The sequence below is a fragment of the Zootermopsis nevadensis genome, unplaced genomic scaffold (assembly GCF_977971745.1).
Source record: "Zootermopsis nevadensis isolate Lab colony 2312 unplaced genomic scaffold, Znev_1.0 Znev_ptg000010l, whole genome shotgun sequence".
In the NCBI taxonomy this organism is placed as follows: Eukaryota; Metazoa; Arthropoda; class Insecta; order Blattodea; family Termopsidae; genus Zootermopsis; species Zootermopsis nevadensis.
Genome location: NW_028259142.1, coordinates 5079208 through 5106387, shown reverse-complemented (window position 1 = coordinate 5106387; position 27180 = coordinate 5079208). Strand labels below are relative to the sequence as shown.

General features: G+C 41.7%; 1 protein-coding gene across 6 annotated transcripts in view; it reads right to left on the bottom strand.

Annotated features, from left to right (window-relative positions):
- The window catches only part of LOC110837247 (uncharacterized), a 287610-nt gene that overhangs the window by 194559 nt on the left and 65871 nt on the right, over positions 1–27180 (bottom strand). For 4 of the 6 annotated variants that reach the window (XR_015534460.1, XM_087346309.1, XM_087346311.1 and 1 more), the window contains exon 1: positions 20663–20804. The exons of the other annotated variants lie outside the window; for them this stretch is intronic. Coding sequence is in view for 3 of the 4 variants with exons in the window: in XM_087346309.1 (XP_087202435.1) it covers positions 20663–20796 (134 nt within the window). In the remaining variant the exon portion in view is untranslated. Of the gene's footprint in view, positions 1–20662; positions 20805–27180 lie in introns of those variants that run through there. 6 annotated transcript variants of the gene reach the window in all.

Sequence of the window (27180 nt, the reverse complement as noted above, 5' to 3'; positions counted from 1 at the left end):
ACTGTGTGGGATGGAGAGTCAGATAGCCTCGTGGTACACAGACTTCAGACGTACACCAAAATATGTAAGTGGCCCGACGGGAAATGATTTATTTCGTATCTTAATTATTTTCTATCGCTTTCTTCGACATTTTCGTACACTTACTTTATTTATAAGTATTTCGAAAAGCTGCTTAATGGTATAATACATTACCTTCATAGGCCTCAGGCATCTTTCATGCTCCTGGTGTGGTGTTAGAAACACATTATTTCACTCCGTGAAGACTGAGGCTCCTGTAGCCCTTCGGTGCGTCTCTCGCGTTCCTTAAGCTTCATCATACTCAAGCGATTCACCGGTAACCCTCGCGGGAGCCAAAGTGTTGAGATTCGTTGGTGAACAACTGGTTATATCGTCAACTGCGTAACGAGGTATTTGCATCGCCCGATTAGATCCGAGTACCCCAGAGCCTATGGAGGGCGTTGAACGGGGCTCAATACAAGGTCACGTGGTCATGAAAAGCCTGAGTCGACTTCACATTAAAACTAGAAGGGGAGGGGAAGAACTCGTCTCCACGTAATCCCATGATTCATTACTCACAGACAAAAGCCGATGCACTACAGCAGGTTCACGGTTTTAAGTGTGAAGAATAAAACTCAGAGAATATGGTAACAAATTACAGCCATCTTGCAACAGGCATTTCGAATAGATGTTAATTAAAGTTATGCATAATATGTTGCTACGCTTCAAACACACACTGATGCGTAGAATATAAGATATTTATCAGAGTTATCAAACTATATATGTCCATCGATGACTTGGTTAAGATACTGAACGGAAGTTACACACAGACGAGGAAGATGGGAAGGTAAGTGACATGCGTAGTTCACAGCGACACTTAGCCGCTTCGAGATCATGAGTTCAATTGGATTAAACCATTAGTCGTAAGGCGGGCGGCGAAGTAAGTGGCGTGAACCGAGCTAGAAGGTACTACCAATAGGAAACCAACGAAACTTCGCTTCGTGGTCAGTGTTTGTTAATGTCTGCTCCATACACATCCTGAACAAGGTAAAGGGATACTAACATGCATATAACTAAGTTAAAAACAGATACTAAATGCATTATGAAAGGTCGTGCTCTAGAAGATGGCTGGGTGTATACCTAATGCATTCACTGTAATTAAGAGACTTCAACATCCTCTCCGGATTTACCAATCTTTTCCGTAAATTATGCTTCCTTTTCTGGGAGGAGTGGGGGTAATCATGCTTCGTTTAAAACAATCAACGACTGCTTCCTTCTATAACACACAAAACCCATACCATTTCTAACATTATAAATCCAGTGCAGCTGAAAAGTGTCTTTAAATAAACTACGAACCAGCCTCAGTTACCTTAAAGAAATTTCTACGATAATATTAATATATACTATAGCACGACAAATTTGAATCCCATAAAATCAGTTCTCGCCTGACATTATAGTACCAATCCAACTAGAATCTCTTGTTAATTAAGCATAAAAAAACTCAGCACGTACAAGAAAATGCTTGCGTAGTGTCTTAAAACAGGCCACGGTCGTTTCTTTTATTGAGTATTATCCACTCGTTACATCGTTTTTTATTCGACGTTATATCAGCAATTCAGTCTAACAGCGTCGTTATACAAACAGAACAGTGTGTTGCCAGTTCGAGGTTTGGACTAAAACCATACCACGAGTTTCGTTTCCGTGTCTCTGGAACCAAACCATTCAGAAACTGGTAAATACAACGAGACTGAGTGCTCCAATTAAGGACCCTATTAAAAGCAACCAAAGTGTACAGCAAATATTTAATGAAATATTAATGTCATAGCGACAACATACAATTAGCTGAATTATCATTTGGTTAATTACAAGTATTCACTATTTAAAATACACCAAAATGCGTTAAATTACGTATCAGCACGTACACGGGCAAACATTTGAGCAAACAGACCGCCTAGGGCAAGTTCATATGAGTAACGCCTTATTAATGGTCCGTACACAGCAGTTCATGCCGAAACCTGCCAATCATAAATACGTTTATATTTATTGATCATTAAACTGCGTGGTTTACCAACCGTAAAATATACAGAGTCTGTGTACGCAGTTTCCTGGGATAGAATGTATCTGCTACACATTCGCATTTCACATCCTGATCTATGTCTAACTTCAATGTACGTTTACATATTAAAACGAGCAGATGAAGTGTATTTATACACTCTGCTTGTAAATAAAGAGATACGTAAAATACATTAAGACGTCGGAAAATAACTAGTCGACCTACTTCTATCTTCATTGAAAAATTAATGTCGAAATACGTGGGAAGCAAACACGGAGGTATTTATCACGCGGAAGATAAAAGTGGTTTTCTCAAAATCACAGAGTTGTGCGAAAAAAACTATATAAGATATAAAACTTATTTTTTAATAATTTAAAGATACTTTCAAATATTATCCAAGGAGTTTTTTCTCAGTATAACACGTGGTACACCCAAAGTGCCTTAAAGCCCCTAAGTGATGTGTTTAATTTATTTCTGGTTTATTTAACGACACCGTCAGTAGCTCCGACTATGAAGCTTCTTATGACAGGATGACTAAAAAGCGATGGATTGGAAATAATTCGAAAGCAAGCGGTTGCGGCCTGGTTTGAGTGTTGCGCCAACATTTGCCTGCAGAGACTGAGAAAAACATAAAAACCACGGCCGAAGTAACGTGGATTTTAAATTTAATCAAAATAAATTAAGCAGCTCGTGTAACAGAAAGTAAGAATAGTCTGACGGGAGCTGAAGAGAATATTTAAAACGGAAAAATATAAACAAGATGGTTATGACAAAATTACATAATGATATTCGCTGTTTGTCGCTTCGCCAAATATTAATATAGGCAAATAAATATACATAACAAGGTCGGATGTTCTAGAACGAGTGAGAGAGATTAGAAATGCATACGCACTTTTATTTGTAATAAAGGAAGGGAAAATACCACTTGATAAACCACAACAGAGACGCAGGATAATATTAAAGTACACCTTAGAGAAGCGGTGTTTTTGGTGCGTATCGGATTGCACTGACTCAGGACAGGGTCCAGTAGGTGTCTCTAGTGAACAGGATATTGAACCTTGTGGTTCTCTAAAAGGCAGGGACTTTTAGACAGGTTGATCGATTTAGAGTGCTCGCCCATTTAAAAGTCTGGCAGCGTCCATTTAATCTCAAGAAAAGCAGCCACTTCAGACACTTACAGCACTTTTATGGCGCTGTTACAGCCTTTCTAAAGAGGCTTTCCTCGTCCACACCACATTTCACTTTATGAAAAGGGAATAAGACTCGTTTTGTAGGATTAAACTTCTTTATTCCAAGGAATTATTACTACCACGATACAAATCCTCGGAAGACATTCTTTGCAGTGTACCAAAGACAGGCCAGTTTTATGGGAACCACATCAAAGGTAGGATTTGAGTACGAAGATGGCTGTCTTCTGGACTGTAGCGTCGTGTAGTCTGGTATATACATCGAGGCTCGCAACCTACCGGAACGACATAACGCTTGGTGCCAGTTCAAGATGTTGAACGGCACTCCAGGACCCAAGGCACTCGTGAGGGGTAAGTAAGGTGGGTTTGGAAAGACGTCTCCGACAGACGACATTCAACAACAGCAAACGCTGTCAACAATTTCCAGGAAATTATAAATTTCTCAAACAGCTGCTGAAAGTCTCAGAGTAATTTCCAGAAACAAAACGTAAAGTAAAGCAAAGTTTGTCCCACTATACGCCATGTAGGCGCTTGGGGTGAGAGGAGGTATAGCTCCTCTCTTCCTTGACCTTGGCACTAGATGGTGGTGAGTGGTCAGCATCACGCCCAGGCCGGCTTTACCCCCGGGAAAGGACCCCGGGAAAGGACCCATTGTAGAGGAGGCTGGGTGGGCCCCAGAGCCGGTCTGGACGCAGAGGCTAGAGAAAAAAATCCTCTGCCCCCGTCGGAGATCGAACCCCGGTCGTCCAGCCCGTAGCTAGTCACTATACTGACTGAGCTATCCCGGCTCATAGAAACAAAACGTGCAACGAATAAATAAGATAGAAACTCAGTTGAAGAGATGAGAAAGCATCTTTTTCTTGTCACCGAGTTTCTTCATTTGTTTATTTCGGATACTGGACTGGAGAATAGCAAAGTCTCGGATAGGCCACATGGCCACACTCTTCCGACAGAGAAGTAAGGCGAAATTCTAAAAGCATGTATCATTGCAATCTAAAATATCCCACTTAATATACACCCAAATACTTACTTAAGGTTGTTCTATACTTTTTGCTAACAGCTCTATTTTTATCCCACAGCGGAATACAAATATTTGGCTTAACTGCCAACAAACACGTAATTAACCAAAATCTCGACATAATTATATTAGTTATGCCACACGACATAGGCAAATCATTGATTGACTCCTGGTTTGCTCAACGCCTGTATTTTTCGTGGGTTTTCACAGCCCCGCTAAGAAAATGCCAGGCTAAAAATTTTAAAAGTCACGACCGATTCCGCGGCAATCCGCATTTAAAATCATCCTAGCACGTGACACTATTTGACTTTAGAAGCTCAAATGCGTATTTAATGAACACATGCAAAACATGCTACTGAATTAATATGTTACAAAACCCGACGATCGATTTTGCCTGTTTAAGATAAAATCAGAACCCGAAATGGTTAATTTACATTCCGTGCGTGCTTTTGTATAAAGTTTTAATTGCACGAAGTTTTACGTTACTTTAGCATCATATCCTCATTACTATACCCGCGGTGATAAACAGGAAATGTTTCATTGTTTGCCGCCATTCAACTGTGTCCAATAAGCGCGAAGCAGGTACTGCACCGTCAACCGGACCGCGGCACGAGCCCTGCCAAGAATTTTATGGAAGGGAGGATCGGAATTCAGAGATCGAGTTTTTTTTCTCTCTCTTACGGATTACCCTCAAACCTGTTCCGACTTTAAAGTCAAATAGATCTACTGGATGGCTGGTCTTCGTGTACGTTTCCATATTACTTCAGTACGTACCGAAAATAAAGTTTTGGGAGTCTGTTAACTTCAGTTAACCATATTTGTCTGTAGTATCCCAGTCTTGCCTTCCCTTAATAAAAAAACACAACTTTTCCGTGTATCTTAGTTTTATCAGACTGTACATCCTCTTTATTAACTAAATTGAGCAAAGTATTGTATAAAACAACCAGTTGGTTACGAAATTCCTCGTCTTTTACGGAATTCGAAGATTAACTACCGTGTACACAGGAGCCTGCCACATGTTCGTATCCCGTGCTAGATGAATCCAACCTACATTTTCTTATATTATTTCTTTAATATCAATATTAATATTATCCTCGCATTTGCTAATGCGTTTCCACCAAGTAACCTCTTGACACAAGTCTTCCCGAAAAATTGTGTCCATTTATCATATTTTCCACGCCAAAGAATCCATCCAAATTTCGAAACCCAAAACTGTAAGTAAAGTTTGTCCCACTATACGCCATGTAGGCGTTTGGGGTGAGAGGAAATATAGCTCCTCTCTTCCTTGACCTCGGCACCAGATGGGGGTGAGTGGTCAGCATCACGCCCCCGGCCGGCTTTACCCCCGGGAAAGGACCCCGGTACCCATTGTAGAGGAGGCTGGGTGGGCCCCAGAGCCGGTCTGGACGCAGAGGCTAGAGGAAAAATCCTCTGCCCCCGTCGGGGATCGAACCCCGGTCGTCCAGCCCGTAGCTAGTCACTATACCGACTGAGCTATCCCGGCTGTTCTCTTGTTAACTCGGTAATAAAACTTCGGGCTTCATAAAAAGCAGATAATATATTATCTACCTGAGCGTACTGCTAGTTTGTCAAAGACCCTGCTACACAGAGTTAAATAATTGTTCATATGCTTGTATACAAATAAAATTGAAATTGTATTGTGATCAGGCGTCTCGTAGCAGAGGACAAAGAAACAATATCCTGTCTACAGTGCGAAATGGTAAACATTTGGGAAGAATCCCAGTTCATATGTAGCAAGAAGACTGTCTCAAGCTAAAGCTGTATTTTAGACATCGACTTTGGGCTAGCAACGATAAATGTCTCGAAAATCTTTTCGCGACACATACACGGACTTGTACCAGAATCGACATGCAAACAAGATGTTTCTCAACACTTCTCCTACGCGTTACGTCATTTGCTGACAGACTGCCAAGTACACGCACTGTCGTATAAATGGATCCAATGTTTAAACTGAACCACGCGTCTTCAAACGAAATATATTACACTTGCATTCTGCGTACAAACGCACATCGAGTGACATTCCGGATTTGCCCATCCGAACCCGAACGGACAGAGATATTTTAAATCCACGGTCCTCTGCTTATTCAGGTGAATGAGGGGGAAATATGTCCATCACGTGAAAGTACCCACATGTGGGGCAGGTATTAATAAAATTGTTCCGACAGATGGGGAAATTCCTTCAGACGCAGTTCAACAGATGAAAAAGTTTCTTACAGCGGAGTAAACAAGCACACCGAAATTCTGCGTTAACGAAGGAAGTTCTTGTGGACTGATGCCCTAATTCGTAAAGTGAAAAACAAAATAAGTAAAGTTTTCAACTACGTCGTCTCAGGTGATGGATGAACTGCGTTGGCATGCACGAAGAAAATCGAAAAGTCTCGAGGCAGAGCCGCGTCAGAGACAAATTACACGGAGCTAATGACGAAGGTATCCTCCAAAACGTCGGATTCTTATTCTGTATCGACACGGATGTTCGCCTCAGAAAATTTCATAGATATACTTTCGGATTCTCTTTAGATGTTATCATAGGTAGTTCTACACGTAGATACAATTGCATGAGAAAAACAAGTGGCAGTCTTAAACAGGTTATACATTTACGCTCACATGTCTAAAATAAATAACATAAAATTCATTTGGACACAAATAATAATAATAATTACAACGTAAAAGGCAGTTGTATATTCCGACTAATAAGGTCGCTGTTTACGTAACATCTGTAATCCGGCTTATTCACCAAATGTGTTTGTGACGGAGAGGCGAGGTCGCTATGAGTCGATAATTTGCATGTATCTTCCACACGAGTCCCCGTTAAACGTTATTTGCCGCGTACAAATATTGTTTTAAGGACTGTAAGTATTCACAAGTTGGAGTCAGAACTACCTACATTGTCCAGTGGCTGGATTTTGCAAATAAACTAATGAACCTTACATTCCATACACGGAGGGGTTTTGGCTATTTAAAAGATTTTCATTTTCTCAAGAAGTTATTTGTTCCATAACGTTAGTTATTTTGTTATATACAGAGATATTTCAAAGCTAAAGGAGAAAAAGATACTCCCTAACGGCTAGAGAACGTTGTGTCGAAATAGTGTTCATGTCCCTAAAAATGACGAAGTCAAAAGCAGTACAAAAGGCCAAGATCACTGAAGTAACTTAGGTTAATATGTACTTATTTCCTTGGTTTGCTGAAGAAAAATTCTCAATTATCAAGCAAGCCGATTACAAAAGCCCTATACTGATTCCGAAACGCACTATCTTAGACCTATCTGACACCATGATCCTGGGTTCGAATCCGTCTCGAGGCATGGCTCTGTGACATTTTCTCAGTTTTATTAATTGTCTTGTGTATGCAGAGGCCTCGAGAAGGATCCATCTTCCGGTCAAAGTTTCCTACCGAACGTCTGATAGATTTGGTACCCCAAGGATTTTTTTCTATGATGACTCAAGAGGAAATAAAGTATTTATCCTTTGGAATGTACAAATACACAAAAAGAACGGATTTGTTAAACACTGTGACGTTTAAAATGAAGGCAACCGTATGCAGAGATCTTCGTTTGAAGATAGTTAATCTGCGATAGCGTATTTATCAAGACATATTTTTCGTGACACTGAAATATGCAGAATCAAACACCAGTGCAGATAAATAAAAATAACAGAGGCGTCATCGAATGTGGAGGTCTTTTTAGATTCAGGTGGCTTGCATTAACAAAGCCAAGGCTTTGAAGTTCTTCGTCGCAGGATCTACCTACATAGAAACACTCACTCACACGTGCGAGACCGGTTGTATGCAACAGGGGCACGTCCCACGCCTCAACCGTAACAAATGCTGATTCGTATCGAAGTGACTGTCTGATTTTTAATAATTTATTATTATAACCCGTATTTGATATGCATACTTCACTACCAGAAACATACAGCTTTATCGCATTGCGTGGAATGAAGTACCCGTTGTCTCAGATGGTCTTTAATATGCAATTATTATTCTTACTTGCAGAGCTGTACTTCTCCAGCTGCTGAAACATCATTTTACTTCGTGAAAAATCAATATGACATTAAGCTGACCTTTTACAAATCAGTGGCTAATTAACAAAAATAAAAGCAACGTCGGCCAACAGAAAAATAAATTAAAATCACGGAGTTTGTGATAAGATGACTTTAAGAAAAAAGTTTACTATTTTTATAAAGGCCTATATTTTTAAATGTGAATAAGTATGTTTTTATGTAAAATATAATTTGTATTAACTGTGTTTTTCGATTATCCGGGCCCCTGATTTCCCCAATTACCATGGGTAACCGGCGATCTACTGTACTAATAAGATGCTTCGTTTCATTTATCGTCCTGATGATGGAGGCAGCAAGGACCTCTGAAACGCCGGTAAACTTCTACCAGACTACACGGCGCAACATCCCAGAAAGTAGCCATCTTCAAACTCACCGTCTTAAAAACCTCATATCCTACACAGTAAGATTCTTTTCAGAACTTATGTCCCGTTTTGGAAATACAAGTTCTGTGTGTTCATATTTAACTGCTCTTACGTCATTCACATAAATGTCAGCGTAAACGCCTTTCATGAATTTACATACTGAAATAAAAATCGGAAACACAGTATTAAATTGTGTGATTTGAGGTTCTCACAGTGATTAGGATGTCAACGTCGGTTTTCTGCGTTGTAAAGGTCATGTAGACGTGTAGGCAGACACCAACATAGTTCCAGAAAAAAACATACTGCCTCCATGTTCAAGGTTGACGTTCCAGTACAATACATTCTTATTGCTGGAAGCAGCATGGTCAGACAAATAGTCAAAACGCACGTGAGCCAGAGGCGTGTGACGGACGCAGCGAGAAGTAAAAAATTTGAGCTCTATTTTGGGCTCGTCGTCATTACAGGCGCGTCACGGAGGGAAGGCACCTGCTGGTTATTTTACGAGGCAACAACAGAGCGAAGTACCATCCTGTCCGTATCACGCACACTTTTGAGACGCACTTGATTGGTATAACACACAGAACGGTGGCGATTAACCTCATCCCTACTAAGACGTGAGCGGTGAGTATTAAGGATTACTAATGTCTTCCGGATTGTGGCGTCGTGTAGTCTTACAGAAGTTTAACGACGTTTCAGAGATGATTGTTGCCTCTGTCGTCAGGGCGATGACCCTGATGAATTATTTTGAAGTAGGTGTCTCAAAAATATGTTGTAGTTAAAACTTATAAACTAATTTAGAAATTATATTTAAATTCAACGGAAAATGTTTCATTATTCTTCTACTTTCTTCCTTTGCGCTGGAGTGTACAGACAGAATTGAGAAAAAATCGGGTGAAAATAAAAAAGGATGGGTTAAAGAAAGGAGACGTAGGGACAAATACAAAATAAAGGAAAAAAGAATCAAGAAAACAAAATAAAGATGGCAAGAAGGAAAACAAAAGAAAAGTGATTTAGACAAAAGTAACTGAACAACCAATAAAAATAAATAAATAGAACTGTTAGAAATATTCAGTAATGGGCGAATCGGTTTGTTTAGCACTTTTAACATGCCATAAACTTTCAAGAAAGTGAATTAATTTAATTTATAACCAGGCGTCCCGCGTTTCAATAAGAAATAATGGGTGTGACCTTACGTCTTAAAGAGGCCGACGTTTGATTAAAAGGGCCAAAGGAGGCGGTAGGAATTATCAGTTTATATTGCAAAGAATTGCAAGAACTGTATTAAGGGTGCTCATTTGATATTCCGCTGCTTGTCATTACACAGGCCTGTCTCCACAGAAGAGCACTGTGCGTGTGTGCCAGGCAGGGCGCTACGTTAACCTACTTTATACGAGTGCAAAACTTTGTCGCTCCGTCTTGAAACTGTCGACGGCGAGAGAATGAGAGAATGCTGTCTGCTCTAACGAGTACTCCGTTAGAACATCATCACGCTCATTATCGCACGATTGTTATTCGACGCCCAACAGAAGCAGGCATTGTACTGGCGATGACGGCAGACACATCACGACACAGACCCCTTATGTATCACCATTCTTTGGTCCAGCTCGTAGTGATGGATCACCCTAAAGATGGATGCCGTAAGGACTTCAAAAATATATCGGTCAACTTATACGAGATTACACGGCGTAATGTCCCAGAACACCATCATCTTCATATTCGCCGCCGCTAGAACTTCAAATATCATTAAACTTTACTGACTGATATGGAATACAGTAGCCACGGTGGTCTAGCGGTTAGAACGCTGGCCTTGTAATCCTGGGGTCTCGGGTTCGATTCCCGGCGGTGCCCGAATTTATAACTTGTGTTGGGCAAGGTCGTGGTCTAGGCAACACGGAGTTTTCCTCCGGGGGCTTCCCCGGTTTCTCCGTGGCATCCCAACAATTACTCCATTCACACACAGAAGAAGGCAATGGCAAATCACTTCTGGATCATCTCCCAAGAACGTATATGAACAGGTCCCAGTCCGAGAAAAGGATGGAAGGATCCTGTTCATATGGACCTGTCGTCAGACAGAACACTAAATAATAATAAATAATGGAATACAGTATACCACCGGTCTTATGTCAGCAGGATCTAGGAACTAAGTTTGTGTTAGCAGTACTAGCAGTTCCTTATAAGTTAAGGGAGCGGAAAGAGAATTCGCAAGCAGCGAAAACTTACGAAGCAATGACTGTCTCTAATACATTAAATTCCGATGGGCATCATCTAGCGCCTACTAACCCTCGACTCAGACGTCACGCAGAGAAGCAGGCAGGCTGGAATGTCTGTGTTTGCCTGTCACTCACGAGTCCATGGCAGAGGGTCCCCGGCCTTGCTACCGCCATGTACTTACAAACTTGAGCCTGGCGGGCGGTACACATATTCTTAATAATGTAATACATCATAGAGTGTTGGTGGATGTACTACACTAGCAAAACCAAAAACAATGCACCACTACATGCATACTCCAAACGAAGAGATATGACGTCTCCACGGCCGTGAAAGAGTGAGTTATGATCTTCTGGGTTGCGACGCCATGTAGTCTTCCAGATAGGAACCGACGTTTAGGTTAGAATATATAGCCTCCAGGTTCAGGATCCAGGTAACCACATACAAGACTACGCGGCATCCAAATAGTGAATACTACAGAGATCTATATAATGATGAGCTAATTATGACCGCGAGACAGACGTGGCTCGAGGCAAAACACTTCAGGCTCTGGATAAAAGAGATCCCTGTTAGAATGCGAATCTATGATTCTGCTCGAAGTCCATCTTTGTAATGTGTAATTTCTGGGAGCTGGTCACAGAGCGGCGTACTTTTAATTTCATGAAGACAGAAATTTGACTCCTTGCGTACAAATCATAATCAGGATATCAGTGAGCCGAGTGTCACTTTTCTCGTCCCAATTCTGAACACTGAATCAAAGAAAATCGAAAACAACGTTGAACGCAGATCTGATCAAAGGAAACAGAACAAATTTCGTTTACTGAGAACGGATATGAATAAATGAAATGTAGGCTTACAGTCCATTAAAAACTGAATTATAGGAAATGAAAAGTAGATTATAACACAACTCGGACCAAAACCAAAAAGTAATATCTAATAAGTCTACAGTTACATTTTAAGTAAACAATTTAAAATCGATTAAAATCCTCTCGAGCTACATAAAAGCCCTGCCAGTTGGATAAAAATCACCGATGCATCCATACAGTGCCCTGGCCTCAAACAAAGTTACGCAGGACAGTGTTTGAGAACACTTGAAATAAACCCTTCAAAGGTCACGAGATTATGATGGAGCCGTCCAGGTGAATACACCCTTGCATTGTGCCTAACACAATACTATTACATAATTCTGCTGTTGGAGCTGAAGTGGAGGTCAGCTGTAATGTCCATCATTGTACGGCGAAATTACAGTGGAACTGTCAAGGTAAGAATGTGGTAGGCTAGATGAAAACCGAGACGCTGTGATGTCGTTCACCCTGCGTACAAGAGTCACCAGGTGGAGGCCAACAATTCGGAGGACTTTGAATCTTCCAAATGATGCTCTACGCGACTTTTAATGGCCTTGAATTAAGTTAACTTGTTAGGTCTACGGATACAAATATACCTTCGCACTGCACTACTTAAAAAGCCTAAAAATATATTAATGCATCTCATTAAATATAACCAACATAAAAAATATATCAACTATTAGTTTCAGATTTTCAGAATCTCTGCATTTTTTATGAAGTTAATTTTATAGGGCAGACGTTTCCTAATTAATTAAGTTTCCTTCGGAGTAATGAGGCCAGAACGTGAAGCTAACCACTCGCTCCCGTCTATTTCTTTGGTTAAGAATGAGTGAAACGACATCTCCATTCCCTCCATACATCTGCATAAAACGGTGCTTAGTTAAGCACCACGAAAAACTTCAGACTTTTTACCGGACAATTTAAGTTTCATTATGTGCAATTGTGTAAATCAGTAATCAAATATTGGCATAATCTGTGTTCATCAATCAAACTGATACACAATGGAAAATTAATGACGATAATAATGAAGATGATGGTGGTAATGGTGATGCATTCGGTAAATGAGTTATTCTAAAGTCATTCCAGAGGTAACGAATCGTTATTTTCACTTTAATAAAAATAGTAAAAAGAATAAAACAAAACACCAATTCACGCTTCTCATTAGACCATCCCGTACAATGACTTCTTCAACGGAAGCCGTTACAGTGCATATGTTTTATTAACACCAGCATTTAGCCTGCGACTATTAAAACTCTGAACCCAAGTCATCCATTACAGACTGTAAAAAGTCTCGACTGTGTGTCAGGTGTGACAACATACTTAGCGTGATCTAGAGACACGGAAACGGAACTCCAAACCATTCGGGAGTATCCGAGCAAAGAGTTCAATTGCTGAAGCTTTTAAGACGAGTCCATATTACAATCTTATCTGTGCCTGGCGTCTTTGGGAATTATGCCAATATACGAGGTGCGATCGGAAAGTTTCAAGACTGTGTCAATAGCGGGCGAACCGGATGTAGTACGAGCTTCTGCCTTTAGGGGGTGCGGCCTACATTCATAGTGAATCAGTGTGCCAGCCGGCATCATCGAATTAGCATTTGTTTCTTAGTTACGGGCGTTTTGGTAGTGCATTGCACCGACCCTCCTGCGATTTCGGAATGGCGTGTGCATCAAATTTTGCCAAAGACTCGCCAAAACGGCTACGGAAACCTATGAAATGCTAAAGCAAGCATTTGGGGAGTCCGCAATGGGTAGTGCACAAACTTTTGTGTGGCATTCACGTTTTAAAAATGGCCGAACCTCTGTCGATGATGATGACGAGCGTTCTGGACGACCATCTTCGAGCACAACGCCCGAAAATGTTACGAAGATTCGGCAGGCCATTCACGAAGATCGACGTCGTACCATCAACGACTTGTGCGACATTGTTGGGATAGGCTATGGGACCTGTCAGCTGATTCTAAAGGAAGAACTCCACATGCGACGCATCGCAGCCAAGTTTGTGCCAAGGCTCCTGTCTGAGGACCAGAAGCAGAATCAAAAATCTTGCAAGAACCGACCCCAACTTCCTTTCTAAGGTTTTCTCTTCCCAAAGATGAAAATTCAGCTAAAGGGAAGGAGATTTGAGACGATAGAAGAGATTCAGGCAGAATCGCAGATGGTGCTTGACAGGCTGACAAAGAAAGATTTCCAGGGATGCTTCCAGGCTTGGCAGCAACGCTGGGATCGTTGTGTTCACTCCCAGGGGAACTACTTCGAGGGTGATGGATGAATTTAATACCTGAGATAAGTGTACGGGTTTTTATAGGCGCAGTCTATAAACTTTCCGATCGCACCTCGTATCCTACGGGATGTTCCCTTTGGCATAATATAAGGTGCGCTACTACTTTGGCACTTGTTTGGAGATGTCCAGTTTCGGGCAACCCGGGACATGCATAATATGAAGCAACGTCCGGTAGTTCGAGAATCATATAGAGCAGAGTAACCTGATGATGTTGAACGTTCACCGAAACATGTAGCCACAATCAGAACAAAAAACCGAAGCTGTGATGAATGTGTTAATTATTTAGATGTAATTCCGGCATATTGAATGCGATTTCTAATTAAAACCTCGTACTTATATCGATACACACAACATTTCGGTCCATCGACCGCTGACAACTTCCTAAGGCCCTCCCTCAAACGAAAATAATTGCCTTCCATGATGGGTGCAGTGACTATCGGCCAACATAACCCACAGGGGGCCACCGGTTAGGGACAACGTCGCACCTCGACAATACATCATCACGGACTGCGCTGTCTGTCTACCTGCCTGCCTGTATCGTGCTTGCCATGACCTTCAGCATGCAGCAATGGAGGGAAATAATTATATATCAAAGGGGGGTTAAGATCGTGCCTGAAACCTCCAAGTGCGTGTAGACGCGCAGTCATCCAGTGACCGCAGAGCTTATTTCATATCCCAATCGTGTTTCTAAAACTTGCCACACTAGTTTTCTATTTAAAGATACTTTTTCCCATGGTAAAGCATAAATTCTACATTTCAAAGCCCAGTTTCTTTCACTGATCCTAAACACATCGAAATTAGTTCTCGAAATCCAGTAGGGACGGTATTTCGAAGCGAGATATCTCGATCGTAGAACATAAAGTTTAGAGGTTGATCTGTAAATGGTCAGGTTTTACGACAAAAATAAAAACTATAATAAATCAAATACAGTTAAACACACGTAGGCGTGACTTTTAGAAAATTCTGGCCAAATCCCTAAGCAGCGGCAGTGAAAATCTTGGAAAATATTGCACAACAGCAAGTCACAATTAAAGAAAAAACACGCTATTAAAATCAAGTGTTAGTCGGGCTAACGCGGTTATGAACGCTAATTTCCTGAAGTTGTCCCAGGCACGTATTATGTTTCAGACGAGCTACTGCCTTCATAATCAGGGCAGTGACTATTGCATTGAACATACAAACACAATACACTCCAAAGCAACACAGACGAACAAAAATACTTCTGTGGAGTAATGATGAGCAATATTATAATTCCACACACCAAACTAGAAGAAGCTTTGTTCGAAATGAAACGGGTCTAACTGCGCGAATAAAGTAATTTATAAACACCCGGTCAGAAACAAGCCGTGTCTGTTCTGTAGGATTGGGCGGGCGGTACAATGACCACTAAAAATGCAAGCACGAGCTGGAGGGACGATAAACCGGTAATCAACGGGAATTACTACGGCTTCATAAGCAAAGACAGCCAACTGGATACCGTAGGAAGCTGGGAGCCGCTTATTACAGAGATTATGGCTTCGACCAGAAACTCGGAAACATGATTCTGCAGGCCATTCCGATCTTGAAACTAACATCAGAGGCTCTTGAGCAACATCGACAAGCATTAGTCATCACGCAAAGTTCTGGTTCGCATTCAAGAACACACATGTTGCTATTCAGACATGTTCTGTTAACTGTTCTATTAATACATGATTTCCTAAGTCTTAAGCACGACAAGACAGTGGCATATGCTCTCTTAAATGCAGTACAAAATATATTAAACACCGGTCTTTTTAAAAAACGTCTCCATATACAGAGACCAGCCGAAAATATAGGCCTACTAAATAAGGAGTTGTAGACAGCCAATGAGGGATGGTCCTCATACTTAAGTTTGGGTGAGGTAAAAATCACTCGCCTCAAAAAGGAGATACGTAAACAAACTCTTCTGAACGCGAAAATGAGCCTCTCGGCTTCTCACGGGCACAGAATTTCTTGATTATGTGAGTAATTACCAGCCTTTCAAAGACAACTCGGCTCCATGAAGTCAGATGAAGGGGGAGGGGAGAGAAGTTTCTGAATATGCTGTGTACAGTACAGAAATTCTCACTTAACTACGCCAAGGGCTTCAAATACTACCCTATTGCATTACCATTCATCACCCAGTATCTGACAAACAAAGAATATACGACAATAGTCACTCTTCTACTTCGGAATCCATACTGGTTTTTAAGGTTTATAAAGCAGGCTAAGATTAATGCATAAAGAAAATATTCCTGAAATGTCTACTGGAAGTGACAACAGCTACAGGCGAAGATCGAATGGAAGAAATCTGCCTGCAATGCAGGATACGCTTAACATGTGCCACCATGTCAAGGAAATTTTTAAGGATGATAAACGCTATGGTTATTCATTCCCATGTTTATTTCTGTTTATGTCCACCGTTCATCACGTAAGACATCCTCACAAAAACGCAGTCTCGCGTCCACGAGGGACAGGTACAATACAATGAACTTAGAAATTTGTGCCCTCAAGATAATGGACACCATGACATGCGATTTCTTCACGCTGGACACAAGCCTCTTCTACGACAAGGTTTGTGATCATGCCTTCAAGACAAGGCAAGCCAACCTGTCCTGAATGAACATGGGCAAATATCTCTTCCCTTCTTAACAATGGAGGAGAGACCATGTGTGATCACATAAAAAGACATATTAATAAACTTAGAGCAGTCATAAGAGATTTGAGGTTTTCACAGCGGTGAGTATGAAGATTTCTGGGGTGTTGCGCTGTGTAATCATCGCTCTGATTACGGAGGCAGTATGACCTCTGAAACGTTGGTTAATATCGACCAGACTACACAGCGCAACAACCCAGAAGACAGAAATCTTCATACTCTGATGACGGAGGCAGTATGACCTCTGAAACGTTGGTTAACATCGACCAGACTACACAGCGCAACAACCCAGAAGCCAGAAATCTTCATACTCTGATGACGGAGACAGTATGACCTCTGAAACGTTGGTTAGCATCGACCATACTACGAGGCGCAACAACCCAGAAGACAGAAATCTTCATACTCTGATGACGGAGGCAGTATGACCTCTGAAACGTTGGTAAACATCGACCAGACTACACAGCGCAACAACCCAGAAGACAGAAATCTTCATACTCTGATGACGAAGACAGTATGACCTCTGAAACGTTGGTAAACATCGACCAGACTACACAGCGCAACAACCCAGAAGACAGAAATCTTCATACTCTGATGACGGAGACAGTATGACCTCTGAAACGTTGGTAAACATCGACCAGACTACACAGCGCAACAACCCAGAAGACAGAAATCTTCATACTCTGATGACGGAGGCAGTATGACCTCTGAAACGTTGGTAAACATCGACCAGACTACACAGCGCAACAACCCAGAAGACAGAAATCTTCATACTCTGATGACGGAGACAGTATGACCTCTGAAACGTTGGTAAACATCGACCAGACTACGAGGCGCAACAACCCAGAAGACAGAAATCTTCATACTCTGATGACGGAGGCAGTATGACCTCTGAAACGTTGGTTAGCATCGACCATACTACGAGGCGCAACAACCCAGAAGACAGAAATCTTCATTCTCTGATGACGGAGGCAGTATGACCTCTGAAACGTTGGTAAACATCGACCAGACTACACAGCGCAACAACCCAGAAGACAGAAATCTTCATACTCTGATGACGGAGGCAGTATGACCTCTGAAACGTTGGTTAGCATCGACCATACTACGAGGCGCAACAACCCAGAAGACAGAAATCTTCATACTCTGATGACGGAGGCAGTATGACCTCTGAAACGTTGGTAAACATCGACCAGACTACACAGCGCAACAACCCAGAAGACAGAAATCTTCATACTCACCGCTGTGAAAACCTCAAATCTTACATAGTCATATAACTTGGATAATCATGAAGAGAGCGTGAATAAATACAATTCAACTTACTTTCAAAACCATTAATTAAAATTCGCTTTTAAGGTAAAAAAAATTGCGCCATGCGCAGTTAAGTTCAATTTGATTCCTCCACTTAGCGACGTTTTACTTTGAGCACCATGCAGCAACCACCAAGGAAACAAGATGGACCGAGGCGTGGCTTTTACATTATAGACCACGAACAGTCATTACCGAAATTTTAAATCAACAGCAGATCTACTGATAAATGCGCGGTGCATTGAAGAAGAACGACAATTGAACAGACGAACAAAGTAAAAACTATATGGAGTGAACGTGCAGTGATTCACTCGGTGTCAGTGGAAAAAGACAAGTGGTTGGCAGGACTGGTCGCATAGCTTGACTTCGGTAACTGTACGTTCATTGAACCTAACCTAACCTAACCTAATTAGACGGTATTAATTCGCTTCTTCTACCACACAAATTTACATACTGACAAGCGACGTGTCGTTGACTTTTTCAAATATTTATTAATTATATGTTTGTTGCTTGGCCAGTAATCTGAGTTGATCTTCCAGTGTCGCAAGAAGGGCCAGATTCCGATGAGAGAGACGCACAAATTCGGGAAGAAGACAGCTGATTGACCACAATAGGTTTCTGGTCAACAGAATTCATGAATGGAGAATTCACTGAAGACTCCGACTGATGTGACGAATACGCACGCGCAATGTCCTGAGGTTCGGGATTGACGGAAGTGGTGATATGGGATATCGAGACCGGCAGTTCTTGGCTGTTAACAGCGGGCGGAATTAAGTAGTCACTTGTGCCTGCAGTTTTACACAGATTTCCCAGATTATGCATCATCAGTTCCGCTGAATTAACAGCAGTGAAAACTTTATTCTTGACCTGGGCCTGGAGAAACGGTGGGAACGTCTTTACAGTCTCAGCCATGCTTAGGAAGAAGTCTGTTACAGTATCGTCACCGCGAGTTCGCTTCTTTCTTGCAGACTTCAGCTCAGGTTGGCTCCGGAGTCTTGAGTGAGCCAAAGACGAACGGGAGGCGTAAAGGTACAATTTGGCTGCACGCGACAGAGACAAGCGACCGAGGCAGGCGACAGAGACGGGAGACGGACACATCGCATTAAGGTGACGACCGAGACATGCGGCAAAGTGTTTGTTTTCTTTGTTTTGTTGAGACATACGTGCACATATTCTGTAAAAAATTAGTACAAAAATGTTTCTAAAAAGGTTAATCGAAGAAGATGATGTGTTGCTGTGTTATTTGTTGCGAAAGAAACAAAGAAAACCTATGAGTTCAATATTCAAAACCAGACGCGAAGAAGGATCTTTCTGTCGGTGGTCAGTGATCGGTTTTCTGCTACTAATTCTACCAATTGCTCATCTTGGTCACCGGTAAATTTAATTTCCGCCATTATTTTACTCAACAACACACGTGCTGCCTGAGCCCGTCGCGAGACACTACTGGTCCGAGAGCGGTCTCCTGTGCTTTGTCTCTGTCGCCTGTCTTTGTCTCGCGCTCGTAATTGTACTTCATACGATTGTACAGAGAGCAGACAGGAAGCGACCAGTCTCGGTCTCGTAACTCTGTCGCCTGCCTCGGTCGCTTGTCTCTGTCGCGTGCAGCCAAATTGTACCTTAAGACAGCACATGGGAGTCGTCTACATCACAATCTTGTGCAGAATCGCTAACACGGTCTTCCAAGGCGTGATTTAAAGTGTACGTCTCCCCAGCATCACTTGTGTGGGATGAAAAATCTGTTACGTTTGACTGAGTTCTGAAAACAAATTCCGTTTTAGTTCAAAAGTGTGAACTCTCGGTTTGATCTACACATTACTGAAACAAAATTTAACGCTTTCGGATCGTGGTGTGATAATTGTACAATTATTCCGACGGTCTTTATACGATTTAAAACCACAACGTTCTGGAAGTGTGTTCTATCCCAGCCTTCAGGTTGGAAGACAAACTCCTGATCTGTTGCATCCGTGGTCGGGAGATATTCAAGTACAGGGGTCGAACAGGAGATGGTTTTGCCGTCCCACCGATCACCTAAAGACGAAAGTAAAACTAACTTCCGATACATTGCGGCTTTAATTACGAACACTTAAACGATTAATAAAGTGTAGCAGAATAATCATATGCATTATCGAAAGTCAGACTCATATAAAACGCCGTGAAATCATTGCAATTAACTACGCCTGTGTAAAGCATAGTGCTTTAGATACAATTAGTCACAAAGTAGGGCATTATTCTGCTAGTGGAGTAAAACCACGGGACTGCTACATGCAATGACTGCAGTGCCAGACTAATAGAGGCAGTGGTTCGGTAGTGCAGCGGAATATAGCGGTCCTCGCGGTAAATAACGTGACTTACGAACATAGTCAAAATAGTAGCGCTCTAAGTTTTAAGGGAAGAACAAACGGACGAGTGCGTCTTCCTTGCTTCCAGCTTATTTTCAGTTATCAATTAATTTCTGCCTTTTTTTTACAAGTTTTAAAGATCAGGAACGTCCCACTAAGGACGGAATACTTCGACAAGGAAGGGAGAGTGTGATTCTGCTTCGTTTATGTTATCCTCACGACGTGAAATTTCCTCGCCGTCATCTTGAGCACAGGACCGGGGTTCTTATGTCGTATTTCACAGTTTGTAAAACTGTAAAAATGTTATTCCTTCCTCTGTAACAGCAAATCCACATTCTTCCGTCCATGACAGAAAGGTAAGAACGTTTGCAGGAGGTCACTCGCAACGTTTGGATTGGACAGCCGAACCTGCACATAGCTTTCCTTCTATTACCATTCTCTTGCACGAGGCTTTGATTGAACGCCATCTTTTCTTGCAATCCTAGTCTAAAACATAAGATATTACTTTTTCAAAGCCCTCCTACACGTCTAACAAATGTTACTTCTACTGCTAATCAGCATATAACCATTACATACAAGATCCCATAAAACTTTATCGAATACAGAGCATTCTCTAAAGGTGCAATGGCTTTTAATCTGATACCAATGGCCTTGAACCAAGGACAAAAGGCACTAACCTGTGAGGAGAGACCATTTCCTTTGTCTTACTACAAATTACCTTGGAAAGAGGACCAAGGTCACTGGACACGAACGCATGTTTGTCTTCGTGCAAAGTTCCTGATATTGTTGTCCATTCTTAACCAAATTTGGAATGTGTTAACATATTTCAGTAAAACTGACCATAATTAAATTTAATGAAAATCCATTAAGCCGATCTCCAGTAGTTGCAAGAAAACAGGCCGAAGCTAGGAGACTCAGTCTTGCAATATCTAGTTGCAATACGCCTAAAAATTAATTAAGTTACAGAACTGTTGTTATTTTCAAAATATCTGACTTTGGTGCAAAAGACTTTTAATCTCTCTTGTAACTCACCGCTCTTTTCCTCCATATTCCTGGATATTTCTTTTCATATGCTGTCCTTTGTGTCTCTGTATCTTTGTAGTCTTCATTAGATCGATGACAGAGACATTCATTGTAAGCCACGAACTCCACCAGCTTAACTTCCTCATCTCGAGTGAATTTCTTGCCACTCATTATGTAGCAAAACCTAACGTGCTTGTCACAAAAGTCCGCAAAAGTTAAACTTGCTGCAGCGTCGGACTCAGACCGCCTGGTCGCTGCTGTGGGCGCCTGCGCCATCACCTACCACCGCGCAGTGTCTGCAATGACAGATGAAATGTTGTCCTGGCGGGCATTAGCCTCGCCATCTGAGCCGCTGCCTGCAGCAGTCACAATGGTTTTACTGTGGTACAGCGCAGCGTTACTCAAACTTTTCTGGTACTGCGGAACCCAGCCCCAAAAATTAAAGAGCACATTCTGCCTTACTCGCAAACCCCCTTAGGCGCACAACTTGCCGACCCCCGGTTGAAAAACACTGCTGTAGTTGAACCATACGTTCAGTTGACCAAGAAAGTTCAATATTTTGTTCTATGAGCTCGGCACGAGACCCTATCAAGAGCCAGCTAAATCCAATGGTCCCAACTGATGACGGAAAAATCCAGCTTTAGAAACTTTGTTTCGGTATCAGCCCTGTAATCCTGGGGTCTCGGGTTCGATTCCCGGCGGTGCCCGAATTTATAACTTGTGTTGGGCAAGGCCGTGGTCTAGGCAACACGGAGTTTTCCTCCGTGGCATCCCAACAATTACTCCATTCACACACAGAAGAAGGCAATGGCAAACCACTTCTGGATCATCTGCCAAGAACGTATATGAACAGGTCCCAGTCCGAGAAAAGGATGGAAGGATCCTGTTCATATGGACCTGTCGTCCTTTAGGAAATGTTGATTATCTACATAAAAACTTTGATAATCAAAACAGAGCACATGCTTTTAAAAACAAAACTGAAAAATAGCATTTTTACTACCACGCAAACTGAATTTTTAAGGGACCCATGGTTTACGATAAAAATTTTCAATTTTATGATACGAACTGCACACTAATATCATCTAAATATCTACTGGAAGTTAACGTTAACACAGTACAATGCGAATAAGCAGGATGCAAACGCTGAAATAACAGTTAATGAGTCTTGACAAATATAAAATTAATGTGCGTGGAATCTCAGCACGTTTTAAATGTATATTTTCATGAATTCATTAGAACTTTTAAGTACACGTTTGAACTGCATGATCGTTACTTTTTACTGTGTTATGAAATAAACGCGTTCTGTAACCATGAAAAGATGCAGATGTGGACGCCTGGAACCTGAAAATGCTTATCCTTTAATTGTAATATGAGGAATCAAAAACGACATTTCATTCTCAAAACGCCACTTCTTTGTTTTCTTTGGTGATTCTGTGGTCCGTGCTTCTGCCCTTGTTTTCAAAGCTCTCGTAAAACTGATCCTCAAGGTTTTCCATCTCTGTCTGCATTTCTCTTCAGTAAGGAACAGTGCTCATTACAAGTGACTGCACATTTACGGTTTGCTCAAATTGAAGCTGGTAAAGTTTCAGCAAAACAAACTGAAATGTCTGTCTATTTAGCCCACAGTCACACTTCGACAACTGCAGGAAATCCCCACAATCCACAGACGAAACCACTCAATTGGACATGAGATGTGGTAATTGGACTGTGATAATTTCCAGGCAATTCTTCGAAATTTTTAAAATTTTCTTAACTTTTGTGGGATGACGGGGTTCTAGTCCCGGTATAAAAAGATTTACCCCAGAATGTCTTGGTTTATACATTTTGACAAACGCTAACTAAGTCGAATATATGAACTATAGATTATTACGTGAGATATCAGGTTCTTACAGTGGCAATATAAAGATGAATGTCTTCTGGGAGGTCAGTATCTACCAGACTACACTACGGCATCCCATAAAACAGTCGGTCATCTTCTGTCAACGATAAAAAATGGTAATGCTTACGCAGGAAGAGAGGCGGTTTAATTTATCATCTTAATGGATTTGACTCTTTATTCTGTTACGTCTACGTGCATTAATTTCATTGTCACTGTTCGCTGAAAACTTTAAAATTTATCCCGCTATACGCCATGTAGGCGCTTGGGGTGAGTGGAGGTATAGCTCCTCTCTTCCTTGACCTCGGCACTAGATGGGGCTTGACCTCGGCACTAGATGGGCTTGACCTCGGCACTAGATGGGGCTTGACCTCGGCACTAGATGGGCTTGACCTCGGCACTAGATGGGGCTTGACCTCGGCACTAGATGGGGCTTGACCTCGGCACTAGATGGGGGTGAGTGGTCAGCAACACGCCCATCTAGTGCCGAGGTCAAGGAAGAGAGGAGCTATACCTCCACTCACCCCAAACGCCTACATGGCGTATAGTGGGACAAACTTTACTTTACTTTTACGTGAACACAGAATTTGACACATGAAATCGTTTTCTACTAAATCTAATACGACAACTCAAACGCCATTTCGTACATAGTTCGTTTCACGTGTTCACACATAACAGCAACACACAGCATTTAACAATCACAATACTTGCCAGGATGCCCCATGGCGTTAGCTATGTCTTTCCAAATGAGATGTTTTATTTCTTGATTGCTGTAATGAGGGCTAGAGACGTCGTATAAATCTACATATAATTACTGACGAGGTAAATCAACTTCGGTTCATCCATTGTTAACTCGTGCGAAAGAACAAATGGCGTCGATCTTCGAATATGCAACTACGTGGAATTGCGTAGTTTACCGAAAATACACGAATAACTATCGATCGCTTTATTTCCATTCGTTTCCCATCCACTGCTTTCGCTTATGAAACAAACTTCAACGCGTGACACAGAGGGAAAGGCCAACTCATGGTGGATCAACATTCTCTCTCGTTTCGTTACCCACACCCAAAAATCTTGGCGCTTTCCTTTTCGGTATTACATTGCGTTGTTAGAAAGTAAATAACGTTGCTAGTAACTGTCTTTGGCACAAAGGAAATGCTTTTAGATACAAATGTAGGAAGGCAACAAGGATTACAGTTAGTCCTGGACCTACAAATGACGCTCTCAAGGAACACAGAGAGCGTGGAGTTAAAACAAGATTCATTCTTAAGATGGTTGTCTTCTAAGTTATTGCACCGTGTAGTCTGGTAAATGTTTAAAGACGTTTCGGAGGTCCTTGCTGCCTCCAACATCAGGAAGATCTGATGATTGAGTGAAACGTCCTTGCTTCATGTCGTCTACAATTTTTTAACCGTGCGAAGACTAAATGGTAACTATACGCACAACCTTCTTTAATAAGGGAAGAATTGTAGGGGTAGACAAAGATTGGAATATGTGACGCAGATTTTTGAACATGTGGGCTGGAAAAATATGTGGAAATGGATAGATTGGCGCAAGATAGGCGAAAACGGAGGACCACGTCAAACCAGTCGAAAGACTGATGACAAACAAACAAACAAACAAAAATTCTGCGAAATGCCCTAGAGTGCATTTATGAGTTTTGTATGATTCTCTATGCGATCATTTCCATAAACAGCATTAGTGGACAATGCAACGGAGAAATACTGTGTTCTCTAAGAGGTGCGGAATGAATGTTTAAAAAATATTAAATGAGGTTGGGCTACAAAGAGTAGGTATAACATATACTTTAATCTTTCCTTATAAATTGTCTGCTACGAACTTAACGCTCATAAATCATAGACGCATCGTCTACACCCAAGGTCTCATGTCTTCAGGATCCCCAACAAAAATTCTAAATGCACTTCTCATTTCTACTACGCGTGCGGTCAAATCCCGCACGTAATACGTTCAAGGCTGAGAGAAGGCGGCGCCTGGTAGGTCTATATTTAATCTCTCCGCTGCAGCCACTGTGTCCTCCTCGGTATTTACACCTCGCGGTTGAGTGAGAAATCGCCAGCCAGCGGCCACGGTGAGTCACAAACACTGCCAGACTCCGAGGCGCGACGCGACGAGGCAGGTACTGTCCATCAACCACGGCACCGGGAAAAACAAACGACTTGAACAGAGCGTTACCAACTATTTTAAAGACTGGCCAAGCACCGGAACACCTCGTGAAACCTGTCTATTTGGCTTATTTCATAGTTTAGTACCACTTAACAAAGCCTTCTAACTGAATACGTCCTTTGATTCAGATTGGAGCATGGCCGTAAGGAAATGAGAGGAAGTAAAGGCGAGATTCTAAGGATCTATGCCGACATATTAAACAAGATATTAAAGGAAATTACAAAATATCTAAATCGGCCCTCAAGCCGAGAACCTGGATACAAAGAAGATCCCAAAGGATAGCGACTTCTGTCTATCCACTTGGTAACCACAAGAAAATTTTTATCGATGGTGAGATTTCAGGTTCTAACGGCGGAGAGCATGACGTCTTCTGGGATCTTGAGCCGTGACGATGTTTCACAGGTACATACTACCTCCACCATCAGTGCGATTTCCCTGATTGTTCCTTCATTTATCCGTGAGATGAAATAAAGGGGAAACACAGCGGAACGGAAAGAGAGAGAGAAAGATAAAGAGAGATGAAAATCAACTTTTGACACATGCGGTTGTACAGGTCCCGTGTCTGTGACCGACAGGTGGGTGACTCACGTTAACAACCCAAGGGGCTGCAGTCCAACCTCACTTTATCAGTCGGCAGGACATGTTCCTCCAGAGGCTGTTTCCGAGCGAGAATGGCGCGAACCTCTCTACTTCCAGTTCGCTGCCGCCCTCCCCTGAACTACACAATACGTATTAATGCTCGTATCGGGACGCCAGTGCGTCTGCACAGTCGATCTGAAGGGGAAATATCCGTCAGCAACTGTGATTCCCAAACGACGTCCCGCAGGACAATAGACCGAGGCGTACCGCCACTGAAGTTGAGCAATGAAGGCTTATTTACACAATTCGAAGAACTCGTAAAGGCAGCGGTCAAAATTTTCTCAAGCCCGCAAACTTCTCGTAAACTGTTACCTGAACAAACCCTGATTTTCCATTTACATATCCAGAAAAGAAAAATCACACAAACGGACATCCCGAAATGTTCATTAAGTTGTCAGACATCGCACTGAAACGAACTCAAGTCACTTCGCATGTGATATCAAGCGTCTTTGCTCAGGTCATCTCATTAAATTTGGCAAGAAGGTTCGCTGTAATTATTTTTATCTTTTGTCCCCGCTAAGTGAAATTTAATAATGACGGCATTATTAAGCTTTTATTTGTTGAGATACGCAGGCCATAAAAAAGATAATTTATGACACATTTTTAGCTGGTTTCCCTGTTCACAACTCGAATGATGTCATAAAACATCACAATTTCAAGGCGTTCCAAGGACAGCACCACAATTCCAGGTGAGCCGCGAACTTAAGATTAGTAACCACTGGTCTAGAGCAGCGGTATTCAACCTTTTTTGTTCGCGTATCCCCAGATATAATTTCTCTTCAACTTTGTACCCCCAAAGTTGTAGGTGTATAATTCAAGTTATACATAGTATATAATCTACATCTAAAATAAATTAAATAAATTACATTACTGATTATTCAGTGTTTATCTTTTTTTTTAAATTTCACGTACCCCCCGGGGTACGCGTACCCCAGGTTGAATACCACTGGTCTAGAGAAACCGATTGCAGGACCACACCGTAAAAGGAACCTCATTAAATTATCAAAAGAAAAAACCAACACCGAGACTCACTAACAAAAGTAACTTAATAACTAAACTAACAAGCCATTTAATTGCACTAATTAAACCAAGTAAAAAATAAACCAACTAAAATAACCATTGAACTAAT